The sequence below is a fragment of the Oratosquilla oratoria genome, chromosome 23 (assembly GCF_046742065.1).
Source record: "Oratosquilla oratoria isolate Oo_2021 chromosome 23, ASM4674206v1, whole genome shotgun sequence".
NCBI classification, from domain to species: Eukaryota; Metazoa; Arthropoda; class Malacostraca; order Stomatopoda; family Squillidae; genus Oratosquilla; species Oratosquilla oratoria.
The window spans coordinates 7,211,107-7,238,478 of NC_134799.1; the positions used below are offsets into that span (position 1 = coordinate 7,211,107).

Genomic DNA, 27,372 nt, shown 5'->3' on the forward strand with positions numbered 1-27,372 from the left:
TGTGTTTTTACATTCTCTCAAATGTGCCCTAAATCCCATTCTCTGTGTTTTTCAAAATTCGCGGGTGAAAGAGAGAACGATCGATATAAGCGGTGATTATATTTTATGATGCGAGTATTATTACGTCACGTCGTACGGCTGGCATTGGCTGCTGCCCGCGAGATTTAAGTTCCGTACTGAAAATACATATTATAGTGTTTGAATATGGTAAAAAGGATAAAAATAATTAAATAAACTACTGTACATGTTTAATAGGCTATATTCAGTATCTCTGGTGGTTAATATACAGGTAGGCTAGGTACAGTGACCACGGAACAGAGTGGGGATCGACTTACGATGAGATCGTCTTACGATGGCTCTATCGAAACCTAATGCCATCGTAAGTCGACGTTTACCTGTACTTATAATTAGAATATGTTGATGATTTTTACTGTACTTATCCATTATATAATAAGAATTAAGCCATGAAAAAATCAGTCAAATTGGTGAAACTATAAGCAAATTAGATACATTTATATTTCAAGTCGTCATATCTCTGTTCGATATTTTTTTACTTTTTTTTTTAATCATAAAAAATCTAAAATACATCAGATATAGATGAAACTTTCAGGAAATATTACATTTAGTAACTGCTAGGGCCAGTCATTCAAATATTTTGAATAAGATGAAAGAGTTAGGAGTAATAATGGAAAAGACCAAAAAATGTCATTTTTCACGATTTTTGCCGGACGTTAAAATTGAAATGCCTGTATGCAAAAGTATAAAGGAAATTGTTCAATTACTCAATGACCGGCCCTAGGTGTGCCTACTGACTAATCGTAGCCAAAATATAAAACAAATTGGTCCACGTATTATGATGCTGTGCACTTTTAAATGTCGCTACTGGTATATGTACGTGTGTACATACATCATTCTGTTTCACCTAAAATGTAGGCAACATGGATACCTATTTACCTGAGAAGTTTCAGCTCTTTACTCTAAATAGTTTAGAAAATGACCCCTAGGTGTCGCGTACCCCCTTAATAGTTGCCATGAAAAGGCAAATTTGGTATGATGGAGATGTTCCACATTGTTTTTGACATGCTCAGGTAATTTGCTGACCCATAAAGCCCAAGTATTCCAAATTTTAATAAAATTCGACCAGCAGTTTAGAGTGTATGTGTATTTCTTTACCAAAATCTTTACAAATTACCACACTTAATTATAACCTTGTATGGTAAAATCTTGCCAAAAATTTAGGATAAAAAAAGAATTAAAAAATAGTATCTCCTTTATTTTTCAAACTATTTAAAAAAATTAAAAAGTATTTTGTTTCTAATGAAATTGCCTTTCATATGCAACAAGAATTTAAGGGATAGATCTTTTATTTTCTTGGCCCGTACCTACTTTGTTAATAGCTGTTAGCAACTTTCTATTATTGATTTCCGTTAATAATGTATACAGTATTACATTTATGTACTATAATTTACAAAAACATTATTTAATTTTCTATTACTATAAGGCATAGGTGTGCACTTCTAAAAATTTACCCTTTCTTGTCCAATTTAGTGACACTTTTAGATAAAGCCTCCTGGTATTTCAGTGATACATGTAAATGTGATCAGACTGAATCTTTGACAATTCTGTCACTCAGTTGTTCCAGTAACATACAAACACATTATGACATTTCAAAGATTATTTTTCTATGGAATAGTTACATTAGGCTTAGTTAACTAATGTTCGCTTTTGGACAATGAAAATTCAAATTCCATATCTATGTTTGCATGTTTCTGGAATTTTACAGTCACCCTGTCAGTATAGTATGGATATGGTGAACAGCAGGGGGACAAATTTTGATACGTTTCTAGAGATCTGGTTTTAAGATAGGAATAATATGTTCACTTCTAGATCATTAGGCATTGTGCACTCATTTGTGGTTATGGAATCTGTTCTGCTATTGGGCTAAGGTATTTTATAAAACTGGGCCTTCTATTATTCATACATACATATACCAAGTCTTTTTCCCCCTTACAAGGGAGGTAGCCAAAAAGGAAAAGGCATAAAATCATTCCCAAACATTCCATCCCTGAATACACTCCACACCCCTCCACCCTCCTTCTTCCCTCTTATCTTAGCACCTCCTGGATGACGGGTCATCCCTGCACTTTGTCCACTGCCCTGGGTCAGAAGCAGTGTCACAAGACACAGCACATCCACAGCAAGGCTGCTTCATTAAATCGGCGACCCCCCCCTCTCTCCATCCCCCTATGCATAAAAGGAGAAGACGGGGAGAAATCCCTTCGGGCTGCGTCAAATTTTGCTCACACATACTACCTCATCCCCCCATCCCCCGCCCATTCCGCCTCATGCATCACATCATCATCCATATACAACCATTCTCCATTCACCCCTGTCTTCTGTCCTCTCCCATCCTTCGTCAAGACATTCCTCTCTTCCCCAAAGCCCCCTTCACCTCATCCATCCACCTCATCCTAGGACGTCCCCTAATGTTCACTCCCGCCACATCTGCCTTCCATACCTCTTTTACTAGTCTTTCTTCACTCATTCTTTCCATGTGTCCAAACCATCCTAATACTCTTTCATCAACCCTATCTTCCAACTCCCTTTCCACCCCTGTTCTCCTCCTCACCTCATTTCTCACTCTATCTAGCCTAGTAACTCCCATCATACTTCTCAGACACCTCATCTCAAACACATTCAAACTCCTTCTCTCTTATGTTCCATGTTTCTGCCCCATACAGTGCTGTTGGCACAATCACTCCTTCATACAGTCTCCTCTTTGCATCCATTCCCAACTGTCTATTCTTCATTACACTTTTTAATCCACCAAGGCATTTACTCGCTTCTCTCAATCTACATTCTACATCCACCATCACTCCACCTTTTCCTGCCACATTTGCACCAAAAGGTGGAGTGAAGGTGGAGGTAGAATGTAAACAATTACTTGAAGTGAAACATTATGTTTATTAAGTTAATTTCATCTTGTAAACATTTTCACTAAGCTTGTAGTACACTAATACACAAGTTGGAGCTATTTGTTTAGTGTAACAAACCCCCCCTGAGCTGTGGAGAACTGAAACATAAAATATGTACACATGCCATATTGAAAACAAAATAACATATGGTAAATTCATCAAAGCAACAAGACTGGCATGTACTTGGGTTTATGCCAACCTCAGTATCATCCACACTACCAGTCCACACACCCCTATCACCCTGTACATATAATTTGATCAAATATATGGTAATTACAATTGCATTCTAGTATGGGCACCAAATGTTATCACCCCCCTCCTTCCATGCAAATAAAATAAGAGCATATCACTTTCTTACATTATGTATTCCTTCAGGATAAGTCACATTTTGGCAACAAGAGAGGACCTGGCTACAATATTTATAACCACGTTAACCCCTTCCATACGGTGCTGCCTATGTAGGCAGCATGAGGAGCAAGTGGATATGCGAGGCTGCCATATCGGCGTCTTGATTATATTTATTGTAGTTGCCCCTGCATAATGACATACTCTCTTAACTGTCTTCATCACATTTTCCATGGTTATCAAAATTCACGGGTGAAAAAGAGAACGATCGATATAAGCGGTGACTATTTTTTATGATGCGAGTATTATGACGAAACATCGTACGTCTGGCAGCTAATGCTGCCCGCAAGATTTTGGCCCGTAGTGAAGTGGTTAAGGTAAAGTAAATGACGTAAAAGTATGGAGATAATGTGCTGCAAACAAATGCTCATTCAAGAACATGAAGGCATATATCATTCAACATATGAGAACGGTCTCTAATTACTGACCAAAACAGACCATAACCGACCAAGGACGGTTTTTGCTCATTTGCACAATTTTATGTAAAAAATCAGCATATGGTTGCATTGAGCTATTTTCTTTAAAATGTGTGATTTTCATGTAATTTGATCAGTGTTTAGCCTCTGCAAAATTACCAACCACAGCTACATATTTACCATCCAGGCCGCCATCTTTGTTCATGATTGTTTGCATAAAATATGGAATACACTACCTGTTGTTTACGGACTGGCGAGTGCAGATCATCACTGAGCGTGGTTGATGGAGTTGGTCAAAAACAAAATACTTTTAGAATTTCTTGTGGGGTTCGAACATGTGGGGCATATTTGCATACTAACTTGAATAAAGCTAAAGTAAAAATGATGTTTTTAAGAAAAAAAAATTTTTATTTCTTTATAATACCAAGATTACATACATATTACATACAATTAAATATTTTCATTAAGATTTATTTACATAAAATAGGCTATACAAAATTTACAGGCTTAAATATCACATTGCATACATTGTATTATGCTATCATTGGTTAGGTTTATTTTAAAGAATTAGCATAGATCCCATCAAAAATATCTAAAGATGTAGATTAGTAGTACTTGCAACATATATGCTTAAATTATCACCATAGATATCATAATGCCAAAATTACAAAACCAAAAATACATTTAATTACTTCAAGAATCTCAAAAAATATCTTGTAATACCATACATACATACATTGGAAATACAAATAAAAGTAGCACATAATAACAGCCAGTAAAATATCACATTCGGAACCTATTCCATGAACATCAAAATCTTAATCATAAATTAGGACATTTAGGTTTGATAAAAAAAATATCTAAAGAAATATCAACATAAACATGTACACATAATTATTTTACAAAACACAAAATGGATTACTTCTTCATAACATTAAACATAAATGTAAGTAGAAAATATTACGAACCTTTTCTGTGAATATCAAATAAAATTCGTCCCCATAATACACATTGAATTTACATGTACTATAACGTCAGGACAACTAGTGAATGTACATACATACATATACCAAAGGCTTTTTCCCCCTTACATGGGGGGTAGCCAAAAAGAAAAAGGCATAGAAATCACTCCCACCCATTTCATTTCCCATATATTCCACTCCCCTCCACCCTCCCTCCTATCTTGCCACTTCCTGGATGACAGGTCATCCTTGCATCCTGTCCACTGCCCTGGGTCAGAAGCAGTGTCGCAAGACACAGCACATCCACAGCAACGCCGCTTCATGCAGAAAAGAAGAAGACGGGGAGAAATCCCTTCAGGCTGTGTCAAATTTTTTCTCATACATACTTCCTCACCCCCCATCCCCCACCCACTCCCCCTCACGCATCACAGCCTCATCTATACACAACCATTCTCCATTCATCCCTATCTTCTGTCCTTTCCCGTCCTTCCTCTACAGACATTACTCTCTTTTGTAAAGCCCTCTTCACCCCATCCATCCATCTCCTCCTAGGACGTCCCCTCATATTCACCCCTTCCACACTTCTTTTACTAATCTTTCTTCACTCATTCTTTCCATGTGTCCAAACCATCCTAATACTTTTTCATCAACCCTATCTCCCAGCTCCCTTTCCACCCCTGTTCTCCTCCTCACCTCCTCATTTCTCACTCTATCAACCTCCTCATTTCTCACTCTATCTAGCCTAGTAAACCCTATCATACTTCTCAGACATTTCATCTCAAACACATTCAAACTCCTCTCTTCCTCTCTCATGTTCCATGTTTCTACCCCGTACATTGCTGTTGGCACAATCGCTCCATATAACCTCCTCTTACCATCCATTCCCAGATGTCTATTTCACATTACACTTTTTAATCCACCATGGCATTTACTCGCATCTCTCAATCTACATTCTACCTCCACCTCCACTCCTCCCTTTCCTATCACATTCACACCCAAGTATCTGAAACTATCCACTTCCTCCAGTTTCTCACCCTTAATGCTCACTTCCAGCCTACTGTCACTCTCTACCCTTGTACATCTCATCACCTCACTTTTGCCCACATTTATCTTCAGCTTCCTTTTTTCACACACCTTCTCAACTCTGTCACTAACTATCTCAATCCCTCCTCTGATCCTGCTACAAGCGCAGTGTTGTCAGCTAACAACAGCTGGCTCACCTCCCACTTTTCTCCATTTTTTTTAATCATCTCCAATCCCTGACCCACTACCCTTGCATTCACCTCTCGCACCACCCCATATCCATGTAAAGATTGAACAGCGACATAACACATCCCTGATGAAGTCCCACCTTTACCTCAAACCATTCACTCTCTCCATTTCTAATCCTAACATAAGCTCTACTACTCTCATAAAAACTCTTGACTGCTCTTAACAGCTTTCCTCCTATCCCACACATCTGCAGTACCTCCCACAGTGCCATCCTACTCTGTCGTAAGCCTTTTCCAGATCTATAAAAGCCCAAAAAACATCCTTACCTTTTCCTAGAGCTTTCTCACATATCTGTCTTACCACAAAAATCTGATCTACACATCCCCTACCTGTCCTAAAACCACATAGTTTCTCACCAATTACTCCCTCTGTTCCTCTCCTAATCCTCTCAATCAAGACCCTCCCATAAGCCTTCCAAACTACACTCAACAAACTGATCCCTCTGATACTACTACACTCACACTTGTCCCTATTTCCTTTGTGAAGCAAAACTATACAGGCACTCTTCCATTCCTCCAGCACTCTACCCTCTCTTAAACAAACATTAAATAACCTCACCAGCCAGTCCACCATAACTGTACCTCCTTTCTTCAGACAATCTGCGTGGCATCCATCCATACCAGGTGCCTTACCTGCTCTCATCATCTTAACAGCTGCTTTCACTCATCCATCCCTATTTCTCCTCCATTTTCCTCGCTCATCACTCTCATTTTCTTAGCGCTTCCCACTGCAATTACCTTTCCCTCCCTATCCTCCTTCACATTTAGCATCTCCCTAAAATACTCTGCCCACCTTCTCACTGCCTTCTCTTCCATTATCATCTCTCCATCTGCACCTTTTACCTTTTCTTTTCTACTTGATTTGCCTCCTCTTCCTCTTTTAATTTCCTTCCAAAACATCTTTTTATTACTTTCAAAATTTTGTCATACTCTTTCCCCATTTCACATCTGCTCTCCTCTTTGCTTCCTTTATCTTATGCTTAACTTCCTTTCTCTTTACTTTGTACCTCTCACACTATTCCCTCATCCTAATTTGCAGCCAATCTATGAATGCCTGCTTCTTCTCTTCTACACCCTTCTTTGCTTCCTCATCCCACGTCATGGGTGGAAATTACCGTATTATCCTTTTTTTTGCTTTCCTTGGCCATTTTGTCTGACCCGGTTTTCTGGCCAACTTGCCTTTACCGTACAATGCCCGTTTCACACCCTTGTATTGTAATTGAACAATATCATATATCCTGTCAATCAGATCAGTGAATTTCCGAGTCTTCCAGTTTGTTTGCAACTTCAAAATGTGGTTCATACTTTCACTGTTGTTATTTGTCCATTTGAATGGGAGATTATGATTTCGTTGTGGTTGCAACAAATGAGAACGCAACGCGGGAACCAGTTTGTCACTAAAGTACTTTGCAAACTGTGGCAAATCCTTATCGAATATTTGGCACATCCTCAGAGACCTCTCATCGAACTCGTCTGAATCGTTCATTGTCAGAAGTCCGTTTTTCCCAAATATCTCATTCACAGCTCGAGTTTTTTCAGATCGCTCCGTGGACTCAGCATCTAGACGACGTTTTGCATTTTCCTCTAATTGGCGGGCACACAGAAGGAGTGTCACATTCGGGAACGAATGTTTGATGGCCTTGGTCAATGCTATTTCTTCGTCAGAACCTATCAGTACGTCGTCAATCCCTAGCTCAATTGAATCCAAGTTATCCACTCCGAATTCCACTAGTTTTGCACTGATGTGGGTGAAAAACCTACTATATGTGAAGAAGGTGGCATTCCAATGCAAATATATTGGTCCTAACATCAGCGGGCTATCTTGCGTCGATTTTCGAAATAGTTTGTTCTTGTAAACAATCAAAGTGACAAAACAAAGTCCTAAATTGAAAGTGCGTTTCACACCAAACACATTTTTCTCATCAGTCACAAGGTCCTGCAATTGTTCCACAGTATAGAGGATAACTGAAGGAGGATGTCCAAGTGTATGAACCACTTCCTTGATGAGTTCATGCTCATGTCCATTTATATCTCTTAGCAATGAAAGAATCTCATCAGCTTCCTTTCGTTCCTGTTTATTAAGGGTGTATTTAACATTTTCTACCTGTTTTCTGCCCCTTGGTGCCATGCCTGGATTGTCCAAAACCATGTTCTGATATATATCTTGTGGTGCCTTTCCAGTTTTAATCGCCTGTACAATTGCGTCCTTCACAGCTTTGTCCTTTCTCACATATTCCCCTTTTAAGTATTTGGAATTGCCATGGAAACTCTGTGTAGTCGGAAATGTCCCGAGGTATTCCACTACAGCTATCGGCGACCCACCCTCTATCCATGATACACGTTTTCTATATCCCCTGTCACGTTTAAGTATTGCATGAAAGCGGCATAATGTCCAAACATTCTCTTCATCCGGTTGCGGCTTTAGTGGTTTTTTTCCCTTGCACCAAATACCACTCCCTTTGTTCACAAACTCCACACAATTGTTACCGATATCCACAAAATGGGCAACTTTCGTGCTGGACGATTTCGCATCCCATACCCCACAGTCATCAACGAAAACACTTCGTCCCCCATGCTTTCGTCGTTCTACATTGTCCCGATTGTTTACTGTGGTATATACATTTTGTTTTATTCCTCTTGGTATCGAATTGTGGTCCGGCGTTGTTATGGTTCTTAGAATTCGAATAAGAGTCTGAAAACCCAGGAATTTTCTGTCTAGCTTTTCCATGTCACCGCGTTCTGATGTGCCTTCAACTGAATCGTTGGTAGTAGATGAATCGTGCAGTTTTGTATCCGGGAGTTCTATGATTTGTGTATCCTTAGATGGTTCGGATGATGTGGATTTGTCTTCTTCATTGAATATTGCACCACCCAAAATTGGGGATTCATGCAGTGGTGGAGAGCCTATATCATATTGTTTCTGTGTGGCCATTGGACTTGACATACGGCAAGGACGTTTGCGAGATCCAGACTGTTGTTCTTCACCATTTTGCCTCTTAGTCTTGTCTGTTCCATTTTCCAACAGAGGCACACAATGATCAGCTGTCCACCAAGCCCTAGTTGATCCGTCGCTTCTGTATTTTGACCACATGACAAATATTCGTTTATTTGGAGCCCTCCGTTGTGGTGATTTCCTTGGCAAAAATGTCTTGCTCAAAGCTGCAATAGCTGAATCCTGCATGCTATTAACAGCTGGATACACAGCAACGATTGGTGTACCTACCACAGTTGCAAGAGCATGAACAGTCCATGAAGAAGAGTCCTTCGAAAGTGCACAATCTCGACAGGCGTTTTCATATGTAGGGCACAGATCATCCCATATAGGATTGTTGTTCTTCTCTTTATAAAACTCTGCATTCAACACCATCTCGATTACTGTCCGCACTCGTAAATTTGTGGCTAGCTCCTTATTCCCGCACAGTGCTACTGAAACAGAGTTGAACAGGCAATTCCCATCACCAGCTACACAAACTGGCGTTTGTTTTTTCACACCACCAACACACTTAGCAAGGAGCTCAATGGCATTGCTATCAGGTTCCTGGTCATCTTCAAACTTGGTTATGTTTGTGGGTGTCGATATACTTGGTGTAATACGCAAAAATAATTGTTCCTTTTTTGCAACTTCCTGCAACAAACTACTATTACCATCTGAAGCAGCATCTTTCAGTCTCTGTAGCGAAAGTCCGTAGTTAAATTCCTTGGACGGTTTGTCCTCGAAGCCCCTGGTCGTTAGGCAAGAGTCGCACCAGTACCCACGAGACGTCTCACCGAGTTCTTGGGACGTAGATTCCGGAAGATCTTGGTTTTTGCGAGGGTACCTCTTTGAGCATCCTTCACAGTAGTGTCCAGGCCTAAAAGTGATGTTCCGGTTTAATTGTCTTTTATCAACATGCTGCATTATTACATCTTAAGTATAATACTTCCATGTTTATTACATTAGTTGGAACTGGATCATCTGTGGCACCGTGGAACACGAACGAACATAAACACATAAAAAAAAAATTCATTATATTACACAAAAAGTAAAATATATTTGTGGAAGTTTAAGTTATAAAACATCAATTACATTTTCATACATAAAATCAACATCACAATGTGCTCATCCAGTCACAAATTTAGTGATCGATTCATCACCATTTCACTCATTAGTATTCATCACTGAACAATCAGTGTCAGCTGGCATGACAGACAAGTTCGTCAGTATATCACCTGCCACAGATTATATAGCCTATTTTAAATAAATAAATTTTTATGAAAATTTTGTATTTAATTACATGTGATCTTCGTATTATAAAGAAATAAACAAGCTTTTAAAATAACATCATTTTTACTTTAGCTTTATTCAAGTTAGTATGCAAATATGCCCCACATGTTCAAACCCCACAAGAAATTCTAAAACTATTATGTTTTTGGCCAACTCCATCAACCACACTCGGTGACAACCTGCACTCACTGGTACGGAAACAACTGGTAGTGTATTCCATATTTTATGCAAACCACCATGAACAAAGATGACAGCTTGGACAATAAATTTGAACAAAAACGGTCCTTTGTCGGGTAATTTTACAGAGGGTAAAAACATATCTTTTCATTGATCAAATTACATGAAAATCATTGTGCATTTGAACAAAAACCGTCCTTGGTCGGGTTTGGTCAGTTACTAGGGATGGATATGGTGAATAGCAGGGAGACAAATTTATTGTACACTCATTAGTGATAAGATTTCTACCAGGGCCTGTACTGCTATTGGGCTCAGAAGTTTAATAAAACTGGGCCTTCTAAACAAGTTCACAGGAAAACAACAATTACTTGAAGTAAAACATTATGATTACATTAATGTCTAGTAAACATTTTCACTAACGTTGTGGTAAACTAATACCATTAATAAGTTTGAGCCATTTGTTAGAGAACTGAAACATAAAATATGTACAGATGCCATATTGAAAGCAACAAAACTGGTGTGTACCTGGGTTTATGCCAACCTTAATGCAGTCCACACTACCAGTCCACGGTGTCCCTAATTACCAACCAAACCTGACCAAGTACGGTTTTTGCTCAAATGCACAATTTCATTTAAAAAATTAACATATGGTTGCATTATTTGAACTATTTCCTTTAAAATTTGTGATTTTCATGTAATTTGATCAAGGAGAAGTTACATTTTTAGCCTCTACAAATTACTCACCACAGCTACGAATTTACCGACCAAGGACGGTTTTTGCTCTAATGCACAATTTTATGTAAAAAAAATTAGCATATACATATACCAAATGCTTTTTTCCCCCCTTACATATACCAAATGCTTTTTTCCCCTTTTACACTGGGGGTAGATATAAAAGAAAAAGGCATAGAAACCACTCCCACCCATTCCATCCCCTCCCCCCACCTCCCTCACTCTAATCTTGGCACCTCCTGGATGATGGGTCATCCCTGCATCCTGTCCGCTGCCTTGGGTCAGAAGCAGTGTTGCAAGACACAGCACATCGCAAGGCCACTTCATTAAATCAGTGACTCCCCCCTCTCTCTGTCCCCTCATGCAGAAAAGGAGAAGACGGGGAGAAATCTCTTCGGGCTGTATCAAATTATTTCTCATACATACTTCCTCACTCCCCCTCATACATCACAGCATCATCCATACACAACCCTTCTCCATTCTTCTTCTGTCCTCTCCCATCCTTCCTCAACAGACATTCCTCTCTTTCATAATGCCCCTTTTACCCCATCCATCCATCCATCTCATCCTAGGCATCCCCTCATATTCACTCCTTCAACCTCTGCCTTCCATACCCTCTTTTACTAATCTTTCTTCACTCATGCGTTCCATGTGTCCAAACCATCCCAATACTCTTTCATCAACCCTATCTCCCAGCTCCTTTTCCACCCGTTCTCCTCACCTCCTTATTTCTCACTCTATCCAGCCTAGTAACCCCTATCATACTTCTCAGACATTTCATCTCAAACACATTCAAACTCTTTCTCTCTTCCTCTCTATGTTCCATGTTTCTGCACCCATACAGTGATGTCAGCACAATCACTCCTTCATATAACCTCACTCTTAGCATCCATTCCCAGATGTCTATTTCACATTACACTTTTTAATCCACCAAGGCATTTACTCATTTCTCTAATCTACATTCTACCTTCACCTTCACTCCTCCCTTTCCTGCCACTTTTACACCCAAGTATATAAAACTATCCACTTCCTCCAGTTGCTCACCCTTAATGTTCACTTCCAGTCTGCTGTCATTCTCTCCCCATGTATATCTCATCACCTTACTTTTGCCCACATTTATCTTCAGCTTCGTTCTTTCACACACCTTCTCAAATTCAGTCACTAACATCCTCAATTCCTCCTCTGATCCTGTTACAAGCGCAGTTTCGTCAGTAAGCAGCAAATAGCTTACTTCCCACTTTTCTCCATTTTCTTTAACCATCTCCAACCCCTGACCCACTACCCTTGCATTCACCTCTCGCACCACCCCATCCATGTATAGATTGAACAGCCAGGGCGACATAACACATCCCTGTCCCACCTTTACCCACTCTCTCCATTTCTAATCCTAACACAAGCTCTACTACTCTCATAAAAACTCTAGACTGCTCTAAACAGCTTTCCTCCTATTCCATATATCTGCAATACCTCCCACAGTGCCTTCCTGACTACCCTGCCATAAGCCTTTTCCAGATCCATAAATGCCCAAAATACATCCTTACCTTTTCCTAGAGCTTTCTCACATATTTGTCTTACCACAAAAATCTGATCTACACAACCTCTACCTGTCCTAAAACCAAAGTTCCTCACCAATTACTCACTCTATTCCTCTCCATCAAGATCCTCCCATAAGTCTTCCCAACTACACTCACACTTGTCCCCCTTTCCCTTGTAAAGCAAAACTATACAGGCACCCCTCCAGTCCTTCGGCACTCTACCCTCTCTTAACCCCTTCCATACGGTGCCGCACACGTAGGCGTCATGGGGAGCGAGTGTATTCGCGAGGCTGCCATATCGGCGTCTTGATTATATTTATTGTAGTCGCCCCTCCATAATGACATTCTTTCTAATTCTTTTGTAATCGCATTTTCTATGGTTATCAAAATTCACGGGTGAAGAGAGAACGATCAATATAAGCGGTGACTATATTTTATGATGCGAGTATTATTACGACACGTCGTACGGCTGGCATTGGCTGCTGCCACCGAGATCTAAGTCCATGACGCCTATGTGTGCGGCACCGTATGGAAGGGGTTAAACAAACATTAAATAACCTCACCAGCCAGTCCACCATAACTGTACCTCCTTTCTTCAGACATTCTGCGTGGCATCCATCGAACCCAGGTGCCTTACCTGCTCTCATCATCTTAACAGCTGCTTTCACTTCATCCTTCCCTATTTCTCCTCCATTTTCCTCACTGATCACTCTCATTTTCTTAGCGCTTCCCACTGCAACTATCTTTCCCTCCCTATCCTCCTTCACATTTAGCAACTCCTTAACCTCTTCACTCCGGGGCACATCGCACGTCTGGCAGCATTAGCTGCTTAACGTGCGATGTTGCGTCATAATAATCGCATTATAAAAAATAAAGTCAGTGCTCAATCGTTTGCTCTCTTTCACCCGTGTAACCATAGAAAATTGATGAAGCCAGTTTAGAGAGAATGGAGGTTACGTAGGTACGACTACAATATAATCAAGATGCCGACGTCGGCATCATCGAGTACCCACTTGCTCCTCATGCCGCCTACGTAGGTGTCACCGTATGGAAGTGGTTAAAATACTCTGCCCACCTTTCTCTCACTGCCTTCTCTTCCATTATCATCTCTCCATCTGCACCTTTTACCATTTCTTCTCTACTTGATTTTGCCTCCTCTTCCTCTTTTAATTTCTTTCAAAAACATCGTTTTATTACTTTCACAATTTTCTGTTATACTCTTACCCCATTTCACATCTGCTCTCCTCTTTGCTTCCTTTAGGTTATGCTTTACTTTGTACCTCTCAATCTATGAAAGCCTGCTTCTTCTCTTCTACACCCTTCTTTGCGTCCTCATCCCACCACTCACTACCCTTCCTTCTATTTCCTGCCCCCCTCCTTATTCCACACACCATCTTTGCACACCTCATGACTACCTCCTTGAACCATCCCCATTCCTCCTCCACTCCTAGTTCTACTCTATCCTTCACTCCCTCCCACTCCTCTCTCAGCTTCTTCTTATACTTCTTTTCTTTCCCATTTAAGCAGTTCGCTAAGTACCTCCCTACCTTCTGACCTTTTCCTCTTTCTCAATTTACCTTCCACCAGAAAATGATCTGATATTCCCACACTCTCTCTCCTTAGAACATGTACATCCTTAACTCTTCCTACCATAATCCTGGTCACCACTATATAGTCCATTAACCACTTCAGTACGGGACTTAAATCTCGCGGGCAGCAGCCAATGCCAGCCGTATGACGTAACGTAATAATATTCGCATCATAAAATATAGTCACCGCTTATATCGATCGTTCTCTCTTTCACCCGCGAATTTTGAAAACCACAGAGAATGGGATTCAGGGCACATTTGGGAGAATGTAAAAACACAGGGGCGACTACAATAAATATAATCAAGACGCCGATATGGCAGCGTCGCGAATCCACTTGCTCCTCATGACGCCTACGTGTGCGGCACCGTATGGAAGGGGTTAATGCTCTGCCACCCTTCCATCCACCACCCTCTCCCATGTGTACTTGTGCTTGACTTTCTTCCGAAACACTGTATTTGCTATCATCAACTCTCAAGACACATCACCATCAATTCTCCACTACAATTTTTACCTGGAACTCCATACTTTCCAATCACTCCGTCTATTGGTTTGTTTCCTACCCTAGCATTAAGGTCTCCCAATACAACTACACTGACACTTCTCCCTAATCCCTCTATGCACTCATTTAAATCTACCCAAAAAGCCTCCCTTTCCTCTATGCTATTCTCACTGCCAGGCCCATACGCACTTATAAAAACCCACATCTCCCTTCCCAGCTTCACCTTCATCCACATTAACCTTGAAGAAACCTCCTTCCACTCCACTACACACTTACCTATCTCTTAACTTACTAGTATAGCCACCCCTTCTCTCCCTTGTCCCCTCTTCACTCCTGAGAACCTCCCAGCTACAATCCCAAACTCACACTCACCCCTCCCTTTCAATTTAGTTTCACTCAAAGCCAGCACATCCATCTTTCTTCTCACAAACATACTACCAATCTCTTCCCTTTTACTCTCATCTGTAACACATCCACACACATTAAAAGACCCAAACCTTAGGGTACTGGTTGGAAAACTCCTAGACCCACTTATGCCTTTACTTTTTTAGGAATGTCCCCTTTGGGGCTACAGGTAGCAGGACTCCTAATCCTATCCCCCGTCCCATTTTTTGTCTCCTATTACAATTCAAGTGGGAAGACTTGGTGGCAGCATTCTTTTCCCCCATCGCAGAAAAAACAAAAAAATAAATATTCAGAGAAATGGTAAAAGACAGTAACAAGGGGTTGGGGGACAGCATAATACAGGGTCAGTCGTAGTATAATAAAAGTGTCATCATTTCTTTATGAACAGTCTCTATCATAGACAAAGTAATATGTAGCTCTGGTCCATAGGGGCACCCCATACAGACCCTTAAGTATCAACACCATGCTACTTGCCATAACATGCAGCCAATACCCCAGACAGGGTAAAATTATCATTTAGTTGAATTATTTGAACTATTTTCTTTAATATGTGTGATTTTCATGTAATTTTATCACAGAGAAGTTATGTTTTTAGCTTATGTAAAATTACCAACCACAGCTACGAATATCGTAATAAATTAGCATATGGTTGCATTATTTAAACTATTTTCTTTAAAATGTGTGATTTTCATGTAATTTGATCAAAGAAAAGTTATGTTTTTAGCCTCTGCAAAATTACCAAACAAACCCGACCAAGGACAGTTTTTGTACAAATGCACAATATGTAAAATATTAGCATATAGTTCAGTTATTTTTCACGTAATTTGATAAAAATGAAGTTATGTTTATAGCTTCTGCAAAATTACTGACCACAGCTACGAATTTAACGACCAAACCCAAGGCCAGTTTTTGCTCAAATGCACAATTTTATGTAAAAAATTAGCATATAGTTGAATTATTTTAACTATTTTCTTTAAAATGTGTGATCTTCATGTAATTTGATCAAAGAAGTTATGTTTTTAGCTTCTGCCAAATTACCAACCACAGCAACGAATACTGTAAAAAATTAACATATGGTTGCATCATTTTAACTATTTTCTTTAAAATGTGTGATTTTCATGTAAATTGATCTAAGTTATGAATTTACTGACCAAACCCAACCAAGGCCAGTTTTTGCTCAAATGCACAATTTTATGTAATTATATATATATATATATATATATATATATATATATATATATATATATATATTATATATATATATATTATATATATATATATATATATATATATATATATATATATATATATATATATATATATAGCATATAGTAGAATTATTTGAACTATTTTCTTTAAAATGTGATTTTCATGTCATTCAATCAAAGAGAAGTTATTCTCTTAACCTCTGCAAATTTACAGATCACAGCTACGAATTTACCATCCAGGCTGGTATTTATGTTCATGGTGGTTTACATACATATGGAATACACTACCAGTTGTTTCCAGACTGGCGAGTGCAGATCGTCACTGAGCGTGGTTGATGGAGTTGGACAAAAACACAATAATTTTAGAATTTCTTGTGGGATTCGAACGTGTGGGGCATATTTCCATATCAATTTTAATAAAGCTGAAGTAAAAATGATGTTATTTTAAAAACTGTTGTTGTTTATTTCTTTATAATACCAAGATTACATCTTACATACAATTAAATACAAAATTTTCAATACAATTCATTTAATTAAAATAGGCTATACAAAATTTATAAGCCATGAAATATCACATTACATACATTGTACTATGCAAAGTATACACTTTCAAAAAGAAACTAATGAAGCAGAGCGCTTTCATATATTAAATATTCAGTGCAAAATGTACATACTTGAATAGAAATATATATTTTATATATACATGAAAAAGGTACAAGGACAGTCTGCATGAGAGTAGAAGACATTTACCCCCTGGAAGGCAGTAGGTCAGATCATAAGGGTCAATGTGTCCCACTTATGAGGGAGGGGCGACATTAGGTCACACTCGCAGGGTTAACTTTTCACCTGTTATTCTTTTGCTTATTGATGTATATACAATTGTCAAGTTTATAAAAGCCCTTGTGCAAGTTAGTAGTTTGATCACTGGTGGTATGGATCAAACTACACTATTAAGTTTCTTACTATTATGTTATTAGTGTAGAAGATTGTATGGGCATTACCCCATTTAGAAAGTTACTGTTTGATAAATGATAGCCAGCATGGTTTCAGACAGAAATGTTCTTGCGTGACTAACTTACTCGAATTCCCCCACGAAAGACTACTTACTAAATTAGCTTCACACGGAATAAGTGGTAGCCTATTAACCCCTTCCATACGGTGCCGCCTACGTAGGCATCATGAGGAGCAAGTGGATTCGCGACGCTGCCATATCGGCGTCTTGATTATATTTATTGTAGTCGCCCCTGTGTTTTTACATTCTCCCAAATGTGCCCTGAATCCCATTCTCTGTGGTTTTCAAAATTCGCAGGTGAAAGAGAGAACGATCGATATAAGCGGTGACTATATTTTATGATGCGAGTATTATTACGACACGTCGTACGGCTGGCATTGGCTGCTGCCCGCGAGATTTAAGTCCCGTAGTGAAGTGGTTAAGTTGGACTAGTAATTGGTTGAATGACTGAAAACAGAGTTGTTTTAAATGGAAAAACTTCTAGATGGAAAAATGTTATAAGTGGAGTTCCTCAGGGTTCCGTTCTTGGGCCACTTCTATTCATAGTATATATAAATGATATAGACCATGGACTAAAATCTACTGTTTCCAAATTTGCTGATGATACAAAACTGTGTGGAATGGCAAATGATCACTTAAACCAATTAGATATTAAAGAAGATTTAGATAAATTACAGCAATGGTCTGTTTTGTATCATCAGCAAATTTGGAAACAGTAGATTTTAGTCCATGGTCTATATCATTTATATATACAATGAATAGAAGTGGCCCAAGAACGGAACCCTGAGGAACTCCACTTGTAACATCTTTCTATCTAGAAGTTTTTACATTTAAAACAACTCTCTGTTTTCGACCATTCAACCAATTACTAGTCCAACCTAATAGGCTACCACTTATTCCGTGTAAAGCTAATTTAGTAAGTAGTCTTTCGTGTGGGACGGTATCAAAAGCTTTTGCAAAGTCTAGATATATTAAATCTATATTGTTTATTTTGTCATAATTCAAGATAACTGTGCCTTCCATACCTCTTTTACTAGTCTTTCTTCACTCATTCTTTCCATGTGTCCAAACCATCCTAATACTCTTTCATCAACCCTATCTCCCAACTCTCTTTCCACCCCTGTTCTCCTCCTCACCTCATTTCTCACTCTATCTAGCCTAGTAACCCCCATCATACTTCTCAGACACCTCATCTCAAACACATTCAAACTCCTTCTCTCTTCCTCTCTTATGTTCCATGTTTCTGCCCCATACAGTGCTGTTGGCACACTCCTTCATACAGTCTCCTCTTAGCATCCATTCCCAAATGTTTATTTCTCATTACACTTTTTAATCCACCAAGGCATTTACTCACTTCTTTCAATCTACATTCTACCTCCACCTCTACTCCCAGGTAAAAAATACTTTTTTTTTTTTTTTTTTGCAGCCATTTTCATTTTTTTTTTCCAAATTTCACCAGAGCCATTTTTGATACTTCCAGAGCCCTGTTTTTGCAGGTTCAATTTCCTTCAAACTACTGGAAGGCTGACTTATTACTCATGTATATAAAAAATAACTTTTTTTTTAAACAAATCAGCCTTTAATTTTGGGAGGAGGGGGAGGGGTGAAACTGATCGGCAGACACAGCGCCCCTGTTTCCACTGGCAGTGGTTGGAAATGCACGACAAGCATTGCAATACACCATTAGAGTACCATCACTGCCCCGATCCACTTCAAGCCAATCTAGGTTCCATAAGCGTATAGTAGTGCAATGTAGTTCAGTTCGAAGCTTTAAGAATCATTTAGATAAATACCTAAGTAAGATGCTGTAATGATTATAATTTATGTTATATTATTTGTTTTTGTTTTGTTATCATTTGTCTGTCTGATTTTCATTTATCATTAGTTATATGTCAATTTATTATTTACTATTTACCTGTTTATTATTTTAACTATACCTATGCATTCATTTATGTATTTTATTTGTTATTTACATTATTATAGTTTTTATTTATTATTTTATATGATTTTTTTTTGCATCCGACCTAGATATGGATCAAAAGGTCTCCTGTCGGCATGCTCCGCCTTTGTAATCCTTTGTAGATTCATGCTTTACTGGTTTTCGTTTTCCTTGGCCCTTGCACGTAGAGTTTGAATTAGGCTTTGCTGGTCCAGAAGTGGTTCCTGCCATCAAAACACTCTCCCTCGATTCTGAAAAGACTGAATCTGAGGGCAAACCATCTTCACTAGTTTCACTAGAAATTGCTCCATGATGTACGATCATCGAAAGTTTGGCATGGACGTGACATACGAACGTAGACCTAGCTACCGTAAACCTAAACTAGCTAACGAATCATTTTTTATTTTTGTATTTTTCATTCTCCCTCCAAAGATCCATATTTATGAATTAAATATAATTATCAAATGTTCATATTTATACTTAAATTTATTTACTTTCAATTACTAACCAAACATTTGATTCTATTTTGTCTTCTCATAAATACACGAACGAGGTTATAAATAGGATTTCCCAGTTTCCCTCCTAGACCTTGAGCGAGTTTGCATATGTACAGTGTACGTATGCATGCGGTGATGTGGTATTGGGTATGGTGCATTGTACATGTAGTCAGCACGTTGATTGGGCAGCTAGCTGCATGCAACCAATGAACTTCCCTGCATACAGGTACCATGCAATTTGCAACTCGCGACATTATGTAGCACGATAGTCCTGTACAGTCTAGTCAACATGTACTATTATACGCGCGCATGCAGCTGATACGAAGCTAGGCTAGGTAAGCCATTGAACTCTAGCAGCTATACCACGTACACATACGTACGTACATCAACAAATTAAAGTTGATTGATGCGTTGCGTTTATGATATCGATTGATAATGCAATGACTGATCACGGATAAGTTGTGTTTGCTCTGATCCTTTCATCAATAGTGATGGGATTCAGGGAATGCCAAATGATGGATAATGCATGAAAAATGTTGAATCTTGCTGCGGGAGAGATTTTTTTTGTGGGGGATTGCTCCCGCTACTGGATTAGCGAGAGCAACTTTGGAACTTTCCTGAGCAAAATCGCACATCGCTCCTGTGTATTTTTTTCAGTCCACTCCACCTTTTCCTGCCACATTTGCACCCAAAGTATCTAACATTATCCACTTCCTCCAGTCACTCTCCCTTAATGCTCACTTCCTGTCTGCTGCCACTTTCACCCCTTGTACATCTCATCACCTTACTTTTACCCACAATTATTATTTAACTATACCTATGCATTTATTTATGTATTTTATCTGTTATTTACATTATTATATTTTATATCTATTAACTAATTATGATTTTTTTTCACATCTGACCTACATATGGACCGAAAGGTCTCCTGTCAGCATGCTCCACCTTTAATCAACAGGATGATTATTCAATTCAACATGCTTGAGGATTCCACAGGAATTATTGACATCCCTAACATTTTTTTCATGCTGTTCAATTCTAATGTTCAAGGGTTTGGCAGTTTGACCTATGTAAAATTGATTACTCGTTTTGCAAGAACAGTTTGTGGTATTTTGACCACATAATGCAATCTGGGGGCTACTGACCACCCCCTTCCAGATCGTAAATGTCCTCTACTCTTATGCAAATTGTACTTCTACCTTTTTCATGTATATATAAAATATGTATTTCTATTCAACTATGTACTTTTTGCACTGAATATATAATATACAGAAGCACTCTGCTTCATTAGTTTCTTTTTCCAAGTGGTCTACTTTGCATAATACAATATTTGCAATATGATATTTCATAGCCTATAAATTTTGTATAGCCTATTTTAAATTAAAAAATTTAATTCAAATTTTGTATTTACTAGTATGTGATATGTATGTAATTTTGGTATTATAAAGAAATAAACAACAACAGTTTTTAAAATAACATCATTTTTACTTTAGCTTTATTCTAGTATGCAAATATACCCATGTTCAAACCCCACAAGAAATTCTAAAAGTACAGACGCTCCTCTACTTACGTTCATTCGTTTTATGTTTTTTCGATTTTATGTTTGAACTGACTGTAAAAAAAATTGCAAAAAAAAATTTTTGAGTGAATTTTTTAGTTTAGCGCGCTCTCCGTAGTTCAAACGATACTTACGCATGACACTGCGTCCATTGTTTACATGGCACAAACGACAGACTGAACGTGCCTTGCCTCATCCTCCTCCTCCACCATATCAATTTATGTTCCTTGAATTTAATTTATTTGAAATTAATGTTATTATTTTACAATGTTATGTGTATAATTAATGATTTAGGGGTGTTTTATAAGATACGGTGATAGAATTTACAGATGTATAGCACAGTAACAACTTACGTTGATTTTCAACTTACGTTCGGCCGTTTGGAACGTAACTAAAATGTAAGTTGAGGAGCATCTGTATTATGTTTTTGGCCAACTCCATCAACCATGCTCAGTGATGATCTGCAGTCTCCCTAATTACGACCAAAGCCGACAAAGGACTGTTTTTGCTCAATTGCACAATTTTATATAAAAAATTAGCATATGGTTGCATTATTTGACATCTTTTCTTTAAAATGTGTGATTTTCATGCAACCTGATCAAAGAGAAATTACATTTTTATCCCCTGCAAAATTACTGACCACAGCTACAAATACCGTCCAGCCCGCCATCTATGATCACTGGTGGTATAGATCAAACTACACTATTAAGTTTCTTACTATTATGTTATTAGTGTAACAGATTGCATTTAGTTGAATCATTTCAACTATTTTCTTTAAAATGTGTGATTAATTTACAGACCACAGCTACGAATACTGTCCAGCCCACCATCTATGATCACTGGTTGTATGGATCAAACTACACTCTATAAAGTTTCTTACTATTATGTTATTAGTTGACGAGATAAACACCATATGAGGACAGAGCCTTTATTAGTATGACGTTTCGTTTATTACAGCTTTTTCAAGTACAAGTTGAGATACAAATGCTTGAGATTAAATAAGGGGAAAGGAGGGAACGGGGAGAGAAAAGGGGGGGGAGGAGGAGGAGGAGGAGGAGGAGGAGGAGGAGGAGGAGGAGGAGGAGGAGGAGGAGGAGGAGGAGGAGGAGGAGGGGGAGGAGGAGGGATGGACACTGGGAAAGGATGAGAATGCTGGCCCAAACGTCCGTGGGCGAAATGTCCAAGAGGGTGGTTTAGATATTTAATATTTTGCTGGCCATGGGTATTAGGGGAATAATGTGAGGCGAGATGTTAAACATGCCCCTGTTTTGTTCAATAGTGTTCGTTCCTTGAATGATTGCTGCTTCTAAACACTTCCTGCGGATTTTGTCTGGTTCCCGAATCAGCAGCTCTGCATTCTTCCAGTCCATAAGATGGTTTTCCTTGTTTCTATGTATCACACATGCATTGGTGGTGACATCATGCCTGACGTCGTAACGGTGTTCACGTATTCGTGTATTCAGGTCATGTGACGAATACGTGAACACCGTTTTAAAATCATTTACCAGTTCGGGTGAATGTGAGCGTTTTCTGCTAAAAAATGGCCTAAGAATTTCACAAAATTATGAAAAAAGAAAAAAAAAGAGCAAAATCAGCGAGTATGCGGAGCCGCACATGGTGAACCGCAAACGAGTGAGGGTATACTGTAGCAAGGATTTTCTACTTGATACTTGATGATGCTCGATGAGACAATTCGGTGCTGAGCTCCGTCTTGCATGATGCTCTGCTGAAAACAATTATACTAGTAACCAAAATCCGCCCTCATTGACATGCTACCTGTGTCATAGCACTCAGTGAACAAATATGCCTTTAGTTTCTTCTTGAAGGTTATGTAGTTCTCAGATATCCTTACGCATTCGGATAACTTATTATAACCTTGGAGCACTGTTCACGAAGACTTTACGACCCATTTTGGTGTTGAATCTTAGCTCATTTAGCCTGTCTAATTGAACCTTGTGCCTTAACGTCAAGTCAGAAGCTGTACTGAAGTCACTAAGCAATTCTTTGAGGTAGACTGGTTTTCCAAATTTAATCGCTTGATATACTAGCGTGCATGTTTTATAAATGATCCTCGCCTTAATAGGCAACCAGTGTAAGCTTATCAGTATGGAAGTTATTCTCTCACACCTCTTTAAACCCACTATCATCCTCACAGCTCTGTTCATAACTAATTGTAGTTAGGCAGTCCATAATACAGCGAGTTGCAATAGTCAACCCTACTTATCACATAGTTATGAACAAGCATTTTAACAGTTTATCAAGCTATTTCCTTACAAAGGTTATGTTTCTCAGATGATGACTAGCCACTCTAACCACACCTGACTTGCAAGATTTACATTTCTGTCTATGATCACTCCCAGATTATTAATATTGTAGGTACCCCCGAATCCACGCGCGGCGCCACCGTCGACCATGTATTGTTTTCATGGCCATATGTTGCGGCCCACTAGGTTTTATTTGGTTCAATTTGAATGCTTCCCGCGCTTAGCGCATGCGAAAGATATTCAAATTATCTTGTTGTTTTGCAAGTGTAAGGCTAATTCTTGAAATAGAAACAAATTTTCAGCGATTTAAACGGAAATTTGGTTGTCAAACTCGGCAACATAGTTTTCCGAGTAAAAATATTAAGGTAAGGAATCTCTAAACATAATTTTAAGTTACATAAACAAGTTTATCAACCTATTTTCTCCCGGACATGAGAGGTTAATATCATTGATCACTTCATAATTGAGCTTATCGCCCCGGAATGTAGCCATATCACCCATGAATCTGATGCGTCCAGTTCGCGTTCGATTTTGTTTACTTATTACCATTGACGACCAAAATCACACAATGACGATTTTTGCTCAAATGCATAATTTATATATAAAAAATAGCATATGGTTGCATTATTTGACCTATTTTCTTTAAAATGTGTGATTTCCATGTAGAATGATCGAAGAGAAAATACGTTTTTATCCTCTACAAAATTATCAACCGGCAACCAACGCCGTCATTGTTTGGGTTTCGTCGGCGTTGGTTGCCGGCTGATAATTTTTCAGAGGATAAAAACGTAACTTCTCTTTGATCATTTTACGTGGAAATTATCCATTTTAAAGAAAATAGGTCAAATAATGCAACCATGTGCTATTTTTTATATATAAATTATGCATTTGAGCAAAAACCGTCATTGTGTGGTTTTGGTCGGCGTCGGTCGACTTCGGTCAGCGTTTAGCGACAGCTTCATGGTTGCCATGAAAAGGCAAATATGGTATGATGGAGATGTCTCACATTGTTTTTGACATGCTCATGTGATTTGTTGATCCATAAAACCCAAGTATTCCGAATTTTAATAAAATTGGACCAGTGGTTTAGAGTTAATGTGTATTTCTTTACTAGCTAGGTCAACATGAAAATGAAATTCCGGATATTTGAGCTGAAGTAGTTCTCATGGGATGCATAAAGTCGCTACGAGTATAATGCAATTTGAATTATCCATCTAGCTGTCCTAGTTCTCGAGATATTGCATTTTGAATGGAATTAAATCTGGCCTATTTTTTCCAAGGAAATCGGGCCGAAACTTGCGGTCTGACTAATCGCCGATCAAACGTAAACAATGACGGTTTTTACTGACAGGCACAATTTTATATAAAAATTTAATATATGGTTGCATTATTTGACCTATTTTCTATAAGATGTGTGATTTCCATGTAATTTGATCATAGAATTACGTTTCTATCCTTTGCAAAATTACCCACCACAGCTACGAATACCGTCAAATTACATTAAAATCACACATTTTAAAGAAAATAGTTTGAATAATTCAACTATATGCAAGCTATTACACTAATAGCACAATAGTAACAAACTTAATTAATAGTGTAGTTTGATCCATACCACCAGTGATCATAGCGGGCAGGACGAATCGTAGCTGTGGTCCGTAATATTACGGAGGATAAAAACGTAACTTCTCTTTGATCAAATTACATGAAAATCACACATTTTAAAGAAAATAGTTCAAATAATTCAACTATAAGTCTATTACACTAATAACATAATAGTAAGAAACTTAATAGAGTGAAGTTTGATAAGATGGCGGGATGGATGTTGATGTTATCCGATAATCCGACCCGATAGAATAAAAAACTAATTAGTACCACCGATTTCTCAGCTCTACCGTATTACGCTGCCTTTATTTTAGTATAAGAATAATCCACGAGACTTGTAGTTTTTGTTATTTTTGGTTAGTTGCCCGCACTCTAAATTTATTTAGCTCATTTTTTACGCTGAAACATAAACCAATTTTCGATTTACTGCTGAATGCAAGCCGCCATGTTTATCTTATGTTTTTATGTACCGACATGTAACTGATGATGTAATTGTTTGAAATTTACTACGATCGTAGTAAATACACTCGTATAACATTTGTATGAATGAAATATCCGGCGGTATGTAAATTTGGCCGTTTGCATGGCGTGCGCATAAAATGACGCGCTGTTGGGCTCCTCATCGACGGTGGCGCCTCTGGTGGTGTTTGACCTACCTATCTTTACCGAAACCTTTACAAATTACCACCCTTAATTCTAACACTTTGTTATGGTAAAGTCTAGCCAAAAATGCGGGCTAAGAAAATAATTCAAAAAATCGTATCTCCCTTATTTTTCAAGATGAGAGGAAGGGTGGGAGGGGTGTGGAGTGTATTTAGGGATGAAATGGGTGGGAGTGTTTTTATGCCTTTCCCTTTTTGGCTACCTCCCTTGGAAGGGGGAAAAAGCCTTGGTATATGTATGTATGTATGTATTTCAAAAATGTAAAAGGCATTTTGTTTCTAATAAAGTTGTCTTTCATATGCAACAATAATTTAAAGGTTAATTTTTTTTTTTAATTTTGTGGGGGTACCTAAATATTGTCTACCACAGTGACAGTCATCGAGACACCATTTATAACCTTGGAATGCTTAGCCTTACCAAATCAATCTCTTTCCCAACTATCAGGCACTCTGTATTGTTTTCATTAAGTTTTAGTTGTTTGAGTTTCATCCAATTTCTAATGTCATACATTAAGTCATTTAAAAAAAATCGCATATTACGTTCACGTTATAATTTACAAAATTAATACTTAATTTTCTAACGCTAAACTGCGTCCATGTACACAACTGAACAAATCCCCAATTTTTTTTTTTTAACATAAAATTGTGCATTTGAGCAAAAACCTTTCTTGATCGGGTTTGGTCGGTCATTAGGGAGACCGGTGAAATCCCAGGTCCCCATTACCCTGTACATGACTTTATCGAATATATGCTACTTACAATCGCCTTCTAGTGTGGGCACCAAAAGTTAAAATCCCCCTCCTTCCGTGCAAATAAAATAAGAGCATATCACTTTCTTACATTATTTATTCCTTCAGGATAAGGCACAATTTGGCGGCAAGAGTGGACCTGGCTATTAGGTTTATAATCACGTTAAGGTAAAATAATTGATGTAAATGTATGGAAACAATGTGCTGCAGACAAATGCCCACTCAAGAACATGAAGGCATATTCATCTCATTCAACATTTGAGAAGGGATTTGTAATGCACTTATTTCCTTGAACCTTCTACAGGAAGCAATGACGCCGGAACTTCTTCCACCATTATATGTTTACACTGGCAACTAAAACAATCCTACTTTAAAAAGTTACTAAAGGAATATATAATGTGTATACTTAACATAAAAATATTACTTACGCCATGACGATGGTAGAGTTATTTCACGATTTTTACAAGATTTTCAAATCTTATTTCTTGTATGTAAACAAACGTTCGGAACAAGTGCTGCCCTCTGTTCATCAAGCTGGTGTTCGTTTTTGGCAAAAAATCACAACATGTGTTCACATGTCATTGTACAAATTATTTAGCATAGATACTATATAAAACAACTTTAAGATATTTGATTGAATAGTAATAGTA

At 38.3% G+C, this 27,372-nt stretch overlaps 2 protein-coding genes across 2 annotated transcripts in view; one reads left to right on the plus strand and one right to left on the minus strand.

Moving 5' to 3' along the window:
• Positions 1 to 27,372, plus strand: part of LOC143037707 (uncharacterized) — a 395,763-nt gene that overhangs the window by 77,001 nt on the left and 291,390 nt on the right. The window lies entirely within an intron of this gene.
• Positions 2,348 to 27,271, minus strand: LOC143037941 (uncharacterized). Its single transcript, XM_076206635.1, has 2 exons — positions 27,151 to 27,271; positions 2,348 to 9,880 (listed from the first exon to the last, which is right to left on the minus strand). The coding sequence occupies exons 1-2, from the start codon at positions 27,153 to 27,155 to the stop codon at positions 7,141 to 7,143; spliced, it is 2,745 nt and encodes a 914-aa protein (XP_076062750.1). The 5' UTR covers positions 27,156 to 27,271; the 3' UTR covers positions 2,348 to 7,140.